The sequence below is a fragment of the Tasmannia lanceolata genome, unplaced genomic scaffold (assembly GCF_043159265.1).
Source record: "Tasmannia lanceolata isolate RefF3 unplaced genomic scaffold, GAP_Taslan_0.1 ptg000003l, whole genome shotgun sequence".
Taxonomy (NCBI): Eukaryota; Viridiplantae; Streptophyta; class Magnoliopsida; order Canellales; family Winteraceae; genus Tasmannia; species Tasmannia lanceolata.
Genome location: NW_027518680.1, coordinates 17,207,861 through 17,222,299, shown reverse-complemented (window position 1 = coordinate 17,222,299; position 14,439 = coordinate 17,207,861). Strand labels below are relative to the sequence as shown.

General features: G+C 38.3%; 1 protein-coding gene across 11 annotated transcripts; it reads left to right on the top strand.

Moving 5' to 3' along the window:
• Nucleotides 1-5,068: 5,068 nt before the first annotated feature.
• LOC143852982 (uncharacterized) lies at nucleotides 5,069-13,241 on the top strand. 11 transcript variants are annotated; one of them, XR_013236949.1, is made up of 5 exons: nucleotides 5,233-5,550; nucleotides 6,325-6,421; nucleotides 11,978-12,058; nucleotides 12,161-12,297; nucleotides 12,792-13,241. XR_013236949.1 is itself a non-coding variant. In XM_077362681.1 (5 exons), the coding sequence occupies exons 2-4, from the start codon at nucleotides 7,370-7,372 to the stop codon at nucleotides 9,897-9,899; spliced, it is 2,307 nt and encodes a 768-aa protein (XP_077218796.1). In that variant the 5' UTR covers nucleotides 6,428-7,182; nucleotide 7,369; the 3' UTR covers nucleotides 9,900-10,345; nucleotides 12,792-13,241. The 11 variants fall into 11 exon arrangements, 2 of the variants coding, with proteins under 2 accessions (XP_077218796.1, XP_077218788.1); XM_077362681.1 differs by lacking the exons at nucleotides 5,233-5,550; nucleotides 6,325-6,421; nucleotides 11,978-12,058; nucleotides 12,161-12,297 and adding exons at nucleotides 6,428-7,182; nucleotides 7,369-9,176; nucleotides 9,267-9,471; nucleotides 9,605-10,345; XM_077362673.1 differs by lacking the exons at nucleotides 5,233-5,550; nucleotides 6,325-6,421; nucleotides 11,978-12,058; nucleotides 12,161-12,297 and adding exons at nucleotides 6,428-7,235; nucleotides 7,369-9,176; nucleotides 9,267-9,471; nucleotides 9,605-10,345.
• Nucleotides 13,242-14,439: the final 1,198 nt, after the last annotated feature.

Below are 14,439 nucleotides of genomic sequence, written 5' to 3'. Positions count from 1 at the left end.
GATTTGCCTAGAATTACCTCGAAAAATTGGTTGCTTGGCATATACTCGAAGAGTAGGAGAAAAAGTAGGGGGTGTCATTAGCAATATAGAGAGAGGAGAGAGAGGAAAGAGAGAGAAAGATAGAGTATCATTCCCTAAAAAATTCAACCATAATTCTTTGATTTTGGAAGAAGGGGACAAGAAAGAGACAATCAATTATTATATGAGAGACATCCAAGGGAATCAAGGAGAGTCAAATGCATTTTGGCAACCAAACATGGAATGGCATGCCAAATCCAAACTAAATTCCGACCGCTACTGAGCTTTTGTGCAACCAAACGAAGCATTCAAGATAATGGCAAGGGCATGCCAGACGATCCCAACGACCTTGTCCGCCACCTCATATGTACTCGCCCCATAACGACCAAATAAAGGCGAAGAATTTTCCTCCCACCTTTTGTCTCCACACGTGTGAATACAGAGATTGTGCTTCATCTCCATGAGACCTACGATCAGCTCTCCTTAAGAGCAATGATACACGGTAAAACGCCGTCATGACCCCTCCACTTATGAGGCCGCAACATGTCGCCCTAACACCAAGCTTAGGTGTAAAAGCTCCTCTCCATAAAATAGTCCCCACTGTTAGACAACTAGGTACTCCAAAAGCTTAAGCTATTGGAGAATGTGTTATTTAATCTCGTGAAACCCTTTGAAAACGGGATTCCAATTGGAAAATAAAATACGATTTAAATGACCGTAGATTTGACCCTTTTCTATGTGTATTTATTGCCTTTATTGGGATTTAAGCTCCCTCCATTTGTCTTTTAGTGGACGTTGCTCTAATGGTTGATGCCCTTTTTCCGGTGCTCTTTAATCTTTTATACTTTAACAGTTCCCCTCATATGCGACCAATATTTTAAATTTCGGCTTTGGAATGTGTTTCGGTCCTCACCGCAGAAATTTCGGCAAAATCTGACGAAATCTTTCCAACGGCTATTTTATAGGGAACAAATTTTCGACCGAAATGGAAATTTCGGATGAAATTTCGGGAAAAGCGAAATTTCGGTTGAAATTTCGATCAAAATAAAATACGGTTTCTTGTATAATGCTTTTCGATTTCGCTCTCAACCGAAACCCGAAATTTCGGATTTCGGTCGAAATTTGAAGCCTTGCATGTGACACCTCTTTTGGGTTTGGCCATTCCATGTGGATTTTTACTATTAAGTTTGCTCTATACCATGTGAAACAATCAGTTACCCCACTTGGACATGCCCCTCATAAGATGCCTCGTGGAGTGGTGTCTCCATCTTCTCATTCCCCGCTAAAACAATGCCAGGCAAATCCAATGATCGCCGATGCCAATTTGATATATCCATACCTTGAATGAATGTGCAACACTATGTTTGATGATCTCTGAGTCACTTGTTCCAGGATATTCGGTTTTTCTCCAGCGAGACTCAGAAAGGTGGGAAACGTGGTGGCTGACCCGCGGTGTTAAAATGACAGCACTTATCAGAATAGAGCCAAAGGGACAACGAAAGTGATCCGGGATCACTCTTGATAGCAGAGTTCAGGCTTCTATTTGGATTGATTTGCCGGATAGAAAGATAATGTAGTTGGGGTTGCAGACATGGTGCTTAAAATGAAGAAAATTTGTACGGGGTAGCGCGTTGGCTAACACGAGGTGTTATAATAGAGATTTTGACCGAAACGACCCAACTTTTCCTTTTTTTTTTTCTTTATTTACTGCAACAGAACAGAGACGAAGGGACGAGGAAAGAGACAGGCCTAACACGGGGAACATTTAGTAGGCCCCACCTTTAATTGATCTCTACCGTTCGCGTAAATTCAATGATCACAAATACATTTTCTGTTTACACCCCTACCTGCGGTGGTTGCACCTCACCAAAGTGAAAGATCTGTTGGATATTTTAATGTTTTAATGCCTTGAGGCTTTAAATTTTGAATCAAATTTCAAATGCTTGACTTCTTTATAAGCTTTTATGCCTATTTAAATATTTTATACTTTTTACACCTTGACTCTAAGTCCTTTATTCATTATTTATATGGTGTGAAGGTTTTGCACTTTAATTTCAAGGAAAAATTGCCAATGGAGGGCATCAAAATAGGACAATTGCCAACTAGGGACACATTTTTGAAAAATTGTTAGAGAGGGACGAAATGGGGGTTATCAAATCTGTAAAAGGGGGTTATCAACCCTCTAAATGGGGTTATCAAACTCTCAAAATAGGGTTATCAACCCTCGTTAACAACTTTTCAAAAGTGTGCCCCCCCCCCTTGGCAATTCACGTATTTTGATGTACCCCACAGGTAATTTTTCCTAATTTCAATTTCCAATCATTTCAGCTTTGATGAGAGTCGAGAGACGTTTGAGAATGTAGTATATACACCATTCTAGTGTATACAAGAGAAGAACTCAATGTTCACTTGGTTATATATATACACAAAAGTCTCTTTTCATCTCACTGGACATACTCGTTATCTTTTTTCTTTTGAACATAATGCTATTTTTCACTAGTATTTTGCAAATTTCAAGCCTACAAGCTTTGCAACATCTTTTCTTTTGGGCAATTTGCTCTGCATCAACCGTTGTTCACTAGGTCCAAGCAGGTGCGTGCACAACGTCAAAGACAAAGGAAGTTGTGTTGTATCCTGGAGATAGGTTGCAAGAGAACCCGATTGCATACTGTTCATAGTGGGGGTGATAATCTATCTTAAGTGTAGCGTTGATCCGTAACATGCGTCTACCGCTAAACTCTTTTCAATTTCTCACTTATTTGGTTCCATTCTTAACCTACTTTTTTGCGGATTATCTTCAAAATCATCGCTTATAATTTCATTTTCTTCATCATTGCTACTTGAGATATATTGTTTGAATTGTTGATCTAATCTTTTTACCCCAAATATTTCCAGCAATCTTAAGATAGATTATCCGGATTAGTTCAACATGGCCGGTGATGATTACACTCGTCCCGAGAAGTTTGATGAATTGAACTCCAAGCGTTGGCAACAACGCTTACTCTTTTGGCTTTCAACTCTTAAAGTTGCCTCTGTCTTGAGCACACCCAAACTAGTCCCAAAGAACATGAACCCGCTCAATCCGACATCAAACAAAAATGGAAAGATGATGATTTTTTGTGTCGTGGTTACATACTTAGTGCTATGACAAATTCTTTATGTGATAAATTTAGATCGAGTCTCTAGCTCAGATAAGCTACCTATAGGGTGGTGCCTATGATGTTTAGGTTATGTCACATATTGATTCTATAGGACCTAACATAGATAGGCTGTCCCTAAGAAATGATCTCCATAGGATCATGGTAAACGTGGATTTGTGGAGGTTTAAAATGGACATCTAGAAAATGGATCCATTCCTCAACAGATCGAACGGTTAGGATGATTGTATGGAGATGGTTTGTTAGGAACACCCTATCTATATCAGGTTCTATGGAATGAATGGGTTGGATGAGTCAAACAACATTGGAGATGGTGAATTTATCGTGGCTAGCACATATAAGCTATCTGAGCTTGGGCTCATATACTGCGCCCCATATATATATATATATATATATATATATATATATATATATATATATATATATATATATATATATATATATATATATAAAGAGGGAGGGGCGTTTTAGTGTTCATGCCTTACGTGTCAGCCTCCCCTTCGTCTTACGATATAGTTTTTGGTTTTTTAATTTTTGCAAATGCCGAAAAAAACCGGAAAAAATCCGAAAAAAGAGAAAGAAAACCGGAAAAAAAAACCAAAACCCTCTCTGTCTCCGATATGTAGTGCTTTATTAGCGAGATTTTAAGGACCCAAAAAATCTTGACGAGAATATTACCCTCTGTATCTGTCGCTCACCCAAAAATCTCGCCCAAGAGAAAATCTCGGCCGAGAATATATATATCTACTACAATATAGGAACTGAGAAAAGGGATTTTTTTTTATCTCTCGATTTTTCTCCTTCATTCTCTCTCATAGGATTTTACTCTTAAGCCGTTCACAAATTTATATTCATAAGCTTGACCTTACCTACCCACCCTGATATTTCCATATCTTACCCTTCAAGGTTGTCGTTTAGTAGATCTGGCAAACGGGTGGGCCGGGCCGGGTCAACCCACGGGTGATGCGAGTGTGGGTCACACGGGTCGGGTCAGGAAATGACCCACATTTTTGCAGGTCAGAATTTACGTGACCCGCGCGGCCCGCGGGTGGGCTGGGTCAACCTGCGGGTCACGTGCAAATTCAAACATTAGATGGCCCACAGCCTCTCTCTATATTAGGTGTCTTCCGTGAGAGATTTTTTTTTTTGGAGATATTTTAGATCCTGCTCGCCTTGGCTGAACAGGTTTCCCCTTAGCTGCCATATCTATGCTTGCATATGCAGGTAGCTTTCCAAGAATCTGTACTCCCTCCTCCCCGCCACGACTCTATCCTTAGAAACGGATTTTTGAGGACTCTCTCTCTCTCTCTCTCTCTCTCTCTCTCTCTCTCTCTCTCTCAGAGACACACCGCTACCCTTGCCTCTCTACCTCAAACTACTGCAGGCTCATCTCTCTCCGAAACACTCCATCTATCTGGATCTTTCTCTCGCCAGAAACAACAGAGAAAAGGCGCTCCGCCGAGCTCTTTGCATATAAAACCCCAACTTCTTCTAATTTCTATTCCTTTAGGTTGGCTTTTTCTTCTAAAATCTGAAGATACCGTAGACCCAGATCCCTACATAATCCATTTGGGGCCCACACACAATAGAAGATTGGATTTTATTGAACGATTGAGATTTGTTTAATTGGAGCAATTTGTGGGACTTTGACCTTTTTATGGTAGGACCCACAGTATGAACGGTTGTGATGACCCCCCTGTCTTTTTCGCGGGTGCCCGCGGGTTGACCTGACCCGACCCGTGTTTTTGCGGGTTGGGTCACCCGCGGGTTAGCTTTGACGGGTCACTAAAACTCAGACCCGTGCCTGCAAATTTGCGGGTGGGTCGGGTCGACCCGCGGGCACGGGTCAAGTTTGCCAGGTCTACGTTTAGAGGAGGTGAAATCGCAGATAAAAATCTGCTTCTCATCTACGACTATAAAAAAATAAATTCTGAGGCATCTCAGAGAAGGATAAGAATCTGCTTCTCATCTTTCAATGCCCCTCCCTTACCACGTACCCGCCCCCGCCTGCCACGTATGGGAAGGCAAGAAAAAATCTGAAAGTTTTTTAATATTTTTAAGATGCAATCTCGACAGCTGGTCTCTTCCTGTCCACGCGTCTCTCTCTTCCCCATACCCTTTCTCGAGATTAGTCAACTACTTTCTTCCCCAAATAGCTCTCGTCCATCTGTCTCTCTCTGTTTCTCTCGGGCTACAGCTTACCATTTCTTTTAATAATTTGGTTTGGTATTTGGGTATTTGGGTTTTTGAAAATATATTTACTCCCTCAATTTTTATTGCAGGTGGAGTGAAAAAGACGAGAGAGAGAGGACCACAGGAGGAAGATGACCTGGTTTTTGTGGATGTGTTTTTTGAGCTGGTTTTCCAATTTTAGGTTAGGCTTTTGTGGGGATTTCTTTTACACATCAAAATAAGAGAAATAAATAAATTAGGGATACGGATGTTATGCCTTTTTTCAATCCGAGAAGAACAAGAGATTGATTTTGTCTTAAACAAACTGAAGTGAATGTATTCCTTACCTGGAGCCAATCAGAACTATCAATGCAAACTTTATGTAAATTGTGATTTTCCTTCTTAATTTTGCTGCATTTTTTGAAACCCTAGGTTTATGTAAATTGTGATTTTCCTTTTTTTTTTCTTCTTTTTTGTTTTGCTGCATTATCTAATGCCTATGTTTAAGGCTGTAGATCTAACGATTTATATTCTTGCTTAGGTTGTTATTTGTCAGTCCATTCGCTTTATTTAATTCTTGCATGTCCACCATGTGGTTGGGAGTAAATAGTTGTTCATGAATGAACACAGTAACTGTTAGCTAATGCATGGTTATATAAAAACCTTGAAGGTGTTTTGAAAGTTGCAAGGGCCTAAAATTATCATTTCATTTAGAATTACCGGAAAAGATATTAGATTATTCAGCTGAGACTCATCTTCATATTGTTTGAAGATTGCTCTAAAATTCTGTATTTGGGTGGTTGACATTAGCTAATTATAGCGTCTATAGATATAATTTCCAGACAATTAACAAATTACGATATTTCTAGGCTTTTCATTGTTTAAAATGCTTAAATTGAATTATTTACTAATTATCATAATTTGTTTAAAATACTTAAATTGGATTAACTACTAATTATCATAATTGCTCTTCCAGGTGTTTTTTTTATTGAGCTTGGCCTGACTGAGGATATTTTGGTTGTTTCCCTAGCTATAGAAAATTGGTCGAGATTGGGTATTAGGGAACTTCAAAGGTGACCTTATTTTCAACCACCTCTTTTAAAGCAATTAAAATAATTACCATGCCTATTTTGAAAACCATCTGCTCTTTTCATTATTTATCTGCCCTTTTCATTATTTATTCTGTATATTACTATATTATGAAGCAATTTATACCTTGTGGAAGTTTCATGCGTGGAAATCCTGGGAATATTTGCCCAAATATTTCCAATCATAGTTGTAAATACCGTTTCGTTTCGTCCGGAATGGACGAAACGAACCGGTTTCGTTCAAATTCCGGAATGAAATTGACAAAATTTCATTTCGGACGAAATTTCGTTCCATTTCGTCCATTCCGGACGAAATTTTCCGAAATCCGGAATTTCGTCCGGAATGGACGAAATTCTCCATTCCGGCCGAAATCGTCCATAACGGCTAGTTTGACTTGCAGAATTTACGACAATGCCCCTGCAACGGCTCTTTTTGGTTTTTGACCATTTTAACCTCAAAATGTGACTGTTTATAGCTGTTGGGAAGGGTATTTTAGTCATTTTTAAATGCACAATCAATAAAAAACTCTATAAATAGCATTTTCCCTACCTTCTTTTCCTCCACCTTCACATAAGTGATTCTCCTTCTCTTCTCTACTTTCACTTACACTATCTATTCTACTAAATTTCCTACAAGTCTACCCTCTTCTTCAACTCAATCCAAGTTTATTTTGAAGCAAAGGGAAGGCATACATTCAACTTACCACTACAAGAAGTCAAGAACTATTTCCAAAGGCTTATTTCAAGTGAGTGAAGGCTAATTTTTTCTTCTTCTCTTCAACTCAAGTTCAACCCCAAGGTTCTCTTTATTTCTTTCCATTTCCTTTCTTTTATTTCTTACTTCATTTGTCCCCTTCTACTTCATTTTTTTGTAATTTGTTTTAATTTTCTTTCTTCTAATTCATTTTTCCCCTTCTTCTACTTCATTTCAGAATGAGTGGGTCGGGTTCGGGACCTTCTGCAGGAGCATCCTCTATTGGTTCGGCACCCGCTAGATCGGATGACCCGGCATGGTCTTACGGTACATTGGTTCCGGGTCAAAGAAATAAAATAACTTGCATATTCTGTGGCAAAGTCATATCGGGTGGAGGTATAACCCGCTTGAAAGAACATTTAGCGGCTGTTCCTGGTGAAGTAGCATCATGCAAAAAAGTGACTGAAGATGTAAAATATCGAATGAAGCACCTTTTAGATGCAAAGAGAAAAGAAAGGGCTAGGATGAGCATATCCAGAGCAGAGGTTGGAGGTTTTTATGGCACACCAGACGAAGAAGAAGAGCAGGATGAAGAAGACCTTGGCACACAATTGCCTCAAGTCCCTCAACGAAGAGGTAAGGAAGTTCTTGTAGAACCGAGTGGTACAAAAAGGAAGAAGAAGGGAATCACAGGAGGGATCAGGAATTTCTTTGCAGCACGAACAACCCCTGGAGCCCAGCCAAGCATTAAAAGTGCTTTGGCTACTAAAGAAATAATGGATAGAGCAGACATGGCGGTTGGCATGCTTTGCTACGATGCCAATCTCCCTTTCAACGTTGCCAATTCACCTTTCTGGCAACCTATGTTTGACGCTGGGAATGCCGTGGGTTCGGGTTATAAGGCACCTACTTATCATGCTTTAAGGGGTCCCATTTTGAAGAATACAGTGGATGAGGTAAACAACTACTTGGAGGAAATTAAGATGTCGTGGAGATACACTGGTTGTAGCATTATGGCAGATGGATGGACAGACACCAAACAACGTTCCCTAATCAACTTTTTGGTGTACTGCCCTAAAGGAGTCATATTCCTCAAATCCGTTGATGCATCTGGCATAGTGAAGAATGCCGATGAATTATACAATATCTTTGCAAAGATTGTCGGAGAGGTGAATCCGGAATATGTGGTGCAATTTGTAACTGACAGTGAGCCAAGTTACAAAGCTGCTGGGAAAAGACTAGAAGTCGCGTTTGGTACATTCTTCTGGACTCCGTGCGCAGCTCATTGCTTAGATCTCATCTTGGAGCATCTGTGCAAACCGACTGTATTTCCTCACATAGCAACCACAATTGAGAGGGCTCGAACGATTACAAAGTTCATCTACAACCATGGAAGCCTCTTGAATTTGATGAGGAAGAAGTTCACAGGAGGGAAGGAGTTGTGCCGCCCTGCTGCAACCCGATTTGCTACAAATTTCATTAGCATACAAAGTCTGGTGTTGAATCGGAAAGCACTTCAGCAGATGTTTGTGTCTGATGAGTATAGTACTAGTAGGTTTGTCCAACACCCACTGAGTGAAGGGGTAGTTAGTACTGTGTTGGATAAATCTTTTTGGGACCAATGCAAGTACATTCTAAACATCAGCGAGCCTTTAGTGAGAGTGTTGCGCTTGGTAGATCGGCAGGACAAACCGGCGATGGGTTACCTATATGAGGCTATGGATAAGGCCAAAGAGAACATCAAGGAGAGGTTGAAGAGAAAATCAGATTACAATCCCATCTGGAGGATCATCGACCAAAGATGGGATAGGCAACTCCACAGTCCCCTCCATGCAGCAGGATATTTTCTTAACCCTGCTCTCTTTTTCACTCCTACCTTCTCTAGGCACAGTGAAGTAACCAGAGGCTTGTTGGCATGCATCACTCGACTGGTACCTGATGAAGGTACACAAGACCTCATCACCAATCAGATTGAGGATTATCGAGAGGCTAAGGGTATGTTTGGAATGAAGCTTGCAATCCGCAACCGAACGAAGTTGGGACCAGGTATATTTGAGTTTTTTGTTTAATTTAGTATAATTCATTTTAACTTTCAGTTTCTCAACAAATAATGATTTACTATTTGTTACTTTACAGTTGCATGGTGGAATCAATTCGGAGGTGACGTGGAAGAATTACAGACATTTGCGATCAGAATTCTCAGTCAGACCTGCAGTGCGACTGGGTGTGAAAGGAATCGGAGCACCTTCGAACACATTCACTCTGCAAAGAGAAATAGGTTGGAGCACCAGAGATTAGATGACTTGGTGTTTGTCCATTACAATCTTAAGTTTCGAGAAAGGTATACAACGTAATATAATGTTTTCAACTCTCACCTCGTCACTTTAAGCTTTTAAGTTTAACCTTCACCTCGTCACTTTAAGCTTTTAAGTTTAACCTTTGACATTGATTAAACTTAATGTTTTCCTTTTCAGGGACTTGTTGAGGAAATCATCTACCACTAGTGACCCTTTGAGCATAGACCATCTGGATGTCATGATGGATTGGGTTGCAGAAGAAGAAGATGTCATATTCACGCCGGAAGACATTGGGTGGGAAAATCTTGAAGCACCTACTGTTGTGGTTGGGGCCGGGGACGACAACGATGACTTTCTCATGCCTCTTGAAGAAGATGTCCATACTGGTGGTCCAGGTGGTGATGACGGCGGCGGCGACGACGACGACGACGAAGAAGACATTGAGTATGATCATCCGGGTTATGATGACTGAGAGTTGTTGCTACTAGCTATTGTCTATGTTTCATTTTCATGTATCTTTTTTTTTTTAATGTTTTTCTATGTATCAGACTATCAGTTGCACTTGTGCAAGACTTTATGTGTTTAAGTAAGAATATGCCTTTTGGGACACATATTTTGGACTATTTATTAGTTTTTCATCTTTTTCTATTGATTTTTTATTTTTTTGGATTTTTCTCATATTTTTTAATATATTTTTTGTGTGAACGAAAAGTTTCGACCGAAATGCACCGAAATGACCGAAATCCCACCGAAATTCTGTTTCGGTGGCCAAAACGAAATGGCGACCGAAACGGAATTTACAACTATGTTTCCAATAAATCAATCCAACCTTGATAAAGGTTCCTATGGGTTTTTTTCCTTTGCTTAGGGGTTTTATGCGATGCGAATAGGCATGTGCCCAACAAATTGTAATGGCAAGTACCATTCAAAGAGCTTCTTAAGTAGCAACTCTCTTTTTTTGCATGTAATTCAAATCAATTCAAATTAGTTACTGATATCCTGTTTTGTGTTCTTTTATGTTGCCGTTTTTCCCCTTTTGCCACTTATCCATTTATCTACTCGATGCCTCTAAGTATTATTAATAGGAATGGATACCTCATAAAGCCACATGGGTTACATTTTTGTTTATTAATATCCTTTTGCATTATCCATTTTATATTCTCTGGAATCTACCAATAGTTATCTTGAGCAAAATATATGAAGGTTCATCATTAACTGACATTTGTATTGATGTTTTCAAGAGTTTTTGCTTTATTTTTTCTTCTACTCATTAACTCACATTAATTTTGAGTCCAATAATCACAATAGGCTGCCACAATCGGCTACCACAATCTCAAACGAACAGGGCCTTAGATTAGGAGTTTCTGTAATGTAGTTTATTTTGTGATTTCTGCCCGTAGTTTAATATTTCTTTGGAGTTTGTTCATCTTTCTGAATAAATCTTCATCATTATAAAAATTAGTTTCTTCTTCTACTCATTCTTTCATAAGAGAATAAAAGGAAGAAATAAATGGGTATTTCCCTATTAAATTATTTCTTTCAAGTTGGCAGTTAACAACTCTCAATGGTAAGTTAAAGAAAGCATATATAAAGCCCGTGAAGGGAACAAAAATTACTGTAAAAAGACAGATATTTTTTTGCTACAGTTTTTTCTTGGATTTATCCCTACAAACCATAGGTAGATAGACAGCTATATCTCTTCCTATTTACCTATCTATGATTTTACTTGATGCAGCTATAACATTATTTTGGTTGATTGTAAATACTGTTAAGTTTTTTTTTTTTTTTTAATTTCTTTCATTTTTCCAAGGAATCTAGCCTAATCCCAAATGTTGTGTATGGCATTTATTTATTTTTCTTTTCTCGCTCATGTTCTTTTTCTTTTCCCCTACCTCGCACCCCATCGCAGCCCTCTCCATTGGTTGAAGAACTTGATGTTAATTGGATTCAGAAATTCTACATGATTGAGTATTATTTATGAAGACTTTTCTTTTCATTACATGGTTGCATTACATTAAAAGAAATGACGTGACAGACTCAAGGCCCTGTTCGTTTGGGATTGTGGCAGCCAATTGTGATTATTGGACTCAAATTTACTGTGTGAACTCTGCCCTTAGTTTAATATTTCTTTAGTGTTTGTTCATCTCTTTCCTTTTTCAATGATGTTTCCTTGTGCTACTTATCCAAAAAATGGCTCATTGCCCTTTTCCTTCAAACCGCATGTCAAAACTTTTGCCTTCTCAAATTAAATGCTGCCCAACTGCAGCCAGAACTCAAGGTTAGAGGCTTAGGGTTTATTGTAATCAACCATACAGTTCAAAATAATAGTGTGAATTGACAAACATAAATCAGTGACATGAATACTTACATACGAATGTGTTCACATTGAATCTCACATCGGACAGCATCCTTTATCAGCTATTCTGTTTATTAATTTGAAGTTCATGACAACACATTGTGCAATTATGAAAACATGTAGTGCAAATATCAGTATTCTTTTCAGTCATCTATCTTATCTTTCGTAGGGCTGATTTCTAATTTATTTTACAGACACATACACAGACAAATGAAAGGTGTACACAGACCAAATATTAAGCTGAAGGAAATTCATTTACCCAAAAAAATTACAAGGTTGGAAAGGCTGCAGGGCCAGAATTAATGAACAACATAATCTGAAGAAAATAATCCATCTCAAATGTATTCCAAATCCAGATCAGCTCCATTTCCCCGTAGGAATTATGTACATTATCACGAGGGTGTTTCTCCTATCGAAAGTACGTTCTCTGAACCACATTTGTTTGGTTGCTGCCTTTCAGAAGGTTTCTTTTTCCATGTTCAGAAGAAATCCATTATAACTGAAGCAGAGCGTAGTGAGTATTTATAGTAATTAAGGGTCACGTTTGTCATCTAGAACATAACCAGGTCAATCAAAGGAATTTTGCTATTGAGTTTAAAGTTATCTACGAACAAACATAATTGCCAATGAATGGGATGTGATATGGCTTAAAAGAAGTTATTAATGTTGAAACCAAAAACTATTTTAAGGAGAGTACTGTATTTGATACTTTAGAGTGATAATAATGTTCTTTAAATGATGACTACTAATAGCAAACAAAGCCACAAGTGAGATTTATAGAATTCGTGTGCTTTTTTGTATGTAATATCATGTGTTTTAATCATTACATTTGATTCCTATGGGTTTTACACAATATGTATGGTAGATTAATGGGTTAATGCTACAAGTGCTATTGCACTTACGTTTCCTTCTTAGCATTAAGATTTAGGTGTTTGAGAGGAATGATTGTCTTGGCTAACTATGTTTTTTTTTTAAATGGCTAACTATGTTATACTATTTCTTTTTTAGGAAGAAGTCTGGGGAATCTCTTTTGTGATCCATTACGGACATTTGGATGCCATAAGATCAATGCAATTTAGTGGTAGCCACCAACCTCCAAGCAACTCCAAATTCTTGAAATTATTTTCAATCAATGCAATGGAACTCTGACCAAGCAGAGGATAAAAGAGATAAGCTTGTGCCTGAAACTAGGTTCAAATTATTTGTAGCCTCTTAGGTCTTTTCTAGCTATGCTTCCCGGCAATGGCTAACTATTGATTATGTAGTATGCATGCCTATTTCCATGCGGTAATTTTCTACAATTATACCAATTTTTTTTTCTGTTTATGTAAATAAAATTATGGTACATATCAGGTTTCTTGGAAAATCTGATGGTGTCCATGCTCTTCCTCTTTAAACAAACAAGTATTGGTGAAAATTTTGACAACAGATAATATGATTTTGAACTTTGCTGTGCAATTTTTTTGTCCTCTTTTTTCCCGCCTTTCATAGCCATGTGTGTGTTTAATCTCGAATGCATCTTTTTCAGATGAAAGAATTATACTCACAAGTGACATGAATACGACTTTGCTTTGGATAATCAGAGGAAACACAACTTTTACTAACTTTAAGAACACGAGGTCTGCTTACACACAATGCCTTTCAAAGTGTAACCTTCGGGTCACATGTCCAATCAATTCTTTAGTCTCTCCACTTTCCACTTCTAATCTTTGTCGCAGGTTATTTTCTATATTTCTCTTTGTTGCCCGTTCCGTGCATCCAACGGGGTTTTATACTAGGATTTGATATTATTGTCCTTGCCATCAGAAAGCAGAACCAAAAGTCCATATCTTTAATACGTTCTGTTCTTTAAATCATGAATGCATTCCCACTTCCCAATGACTTGAACAAATCTTTTTGCGCAAACAAAACAGAAAGAAACAAAGTTCTAGATATCTTCCTATGCAAGAACACAGAGACCAACAGGCAACAAATGAACAAGTTATAGAAAGTCATGACAAGCTTGCAAACCAACTTTGACAATCCATACGTATGAACAAGCAATGCCTATATAGATGATTTTTTTTAAATTTGGTAACATCAATCCAATTTTGCACCGATGCCTTCTTACTCTCTAGACTGTCCATTTTACAAACATCAAATGAAAGGACACCATCCAAAACAAAACTAGTAAATGACTAAACACAAAACAATATTTCAACCTTTCATGTTGTTGTTTGTTGCTTGTTCTTTCTGTTTTTGATTATAGACAAAGCATAGTTACCAGGGTGGGAAACAAATTCAGGAAACAAAACGTGAAACGGAAACGGGAAACGCATGAAAAAAAAACAAGGGAAACGAGAAATGAGAAACAATAGAAAATTGTACGAGAAACGTCTTAGGAAATGATGTGTTTTTTTCCAAAATGATTTTCGTAAGTTCCACAAATGTTTCCTACACGTTTCATAAGCGTTTTCTATGAGTGTTGCATACGTTTATCACGCGTTTACACATTATTTACGTAAGTTTTCCATATGTTTCCCATGTGTTTCAGAAACATTTCTCCAATTTTGTATCATATTTTGGAAACGTTTCCGAAACGTGTTTCCCTCATTTTGGGGGAAATGAGTTTCCCAGCCGCGAGAAACGTGTTTTAGGGGAAACGGGTTTCCCACCC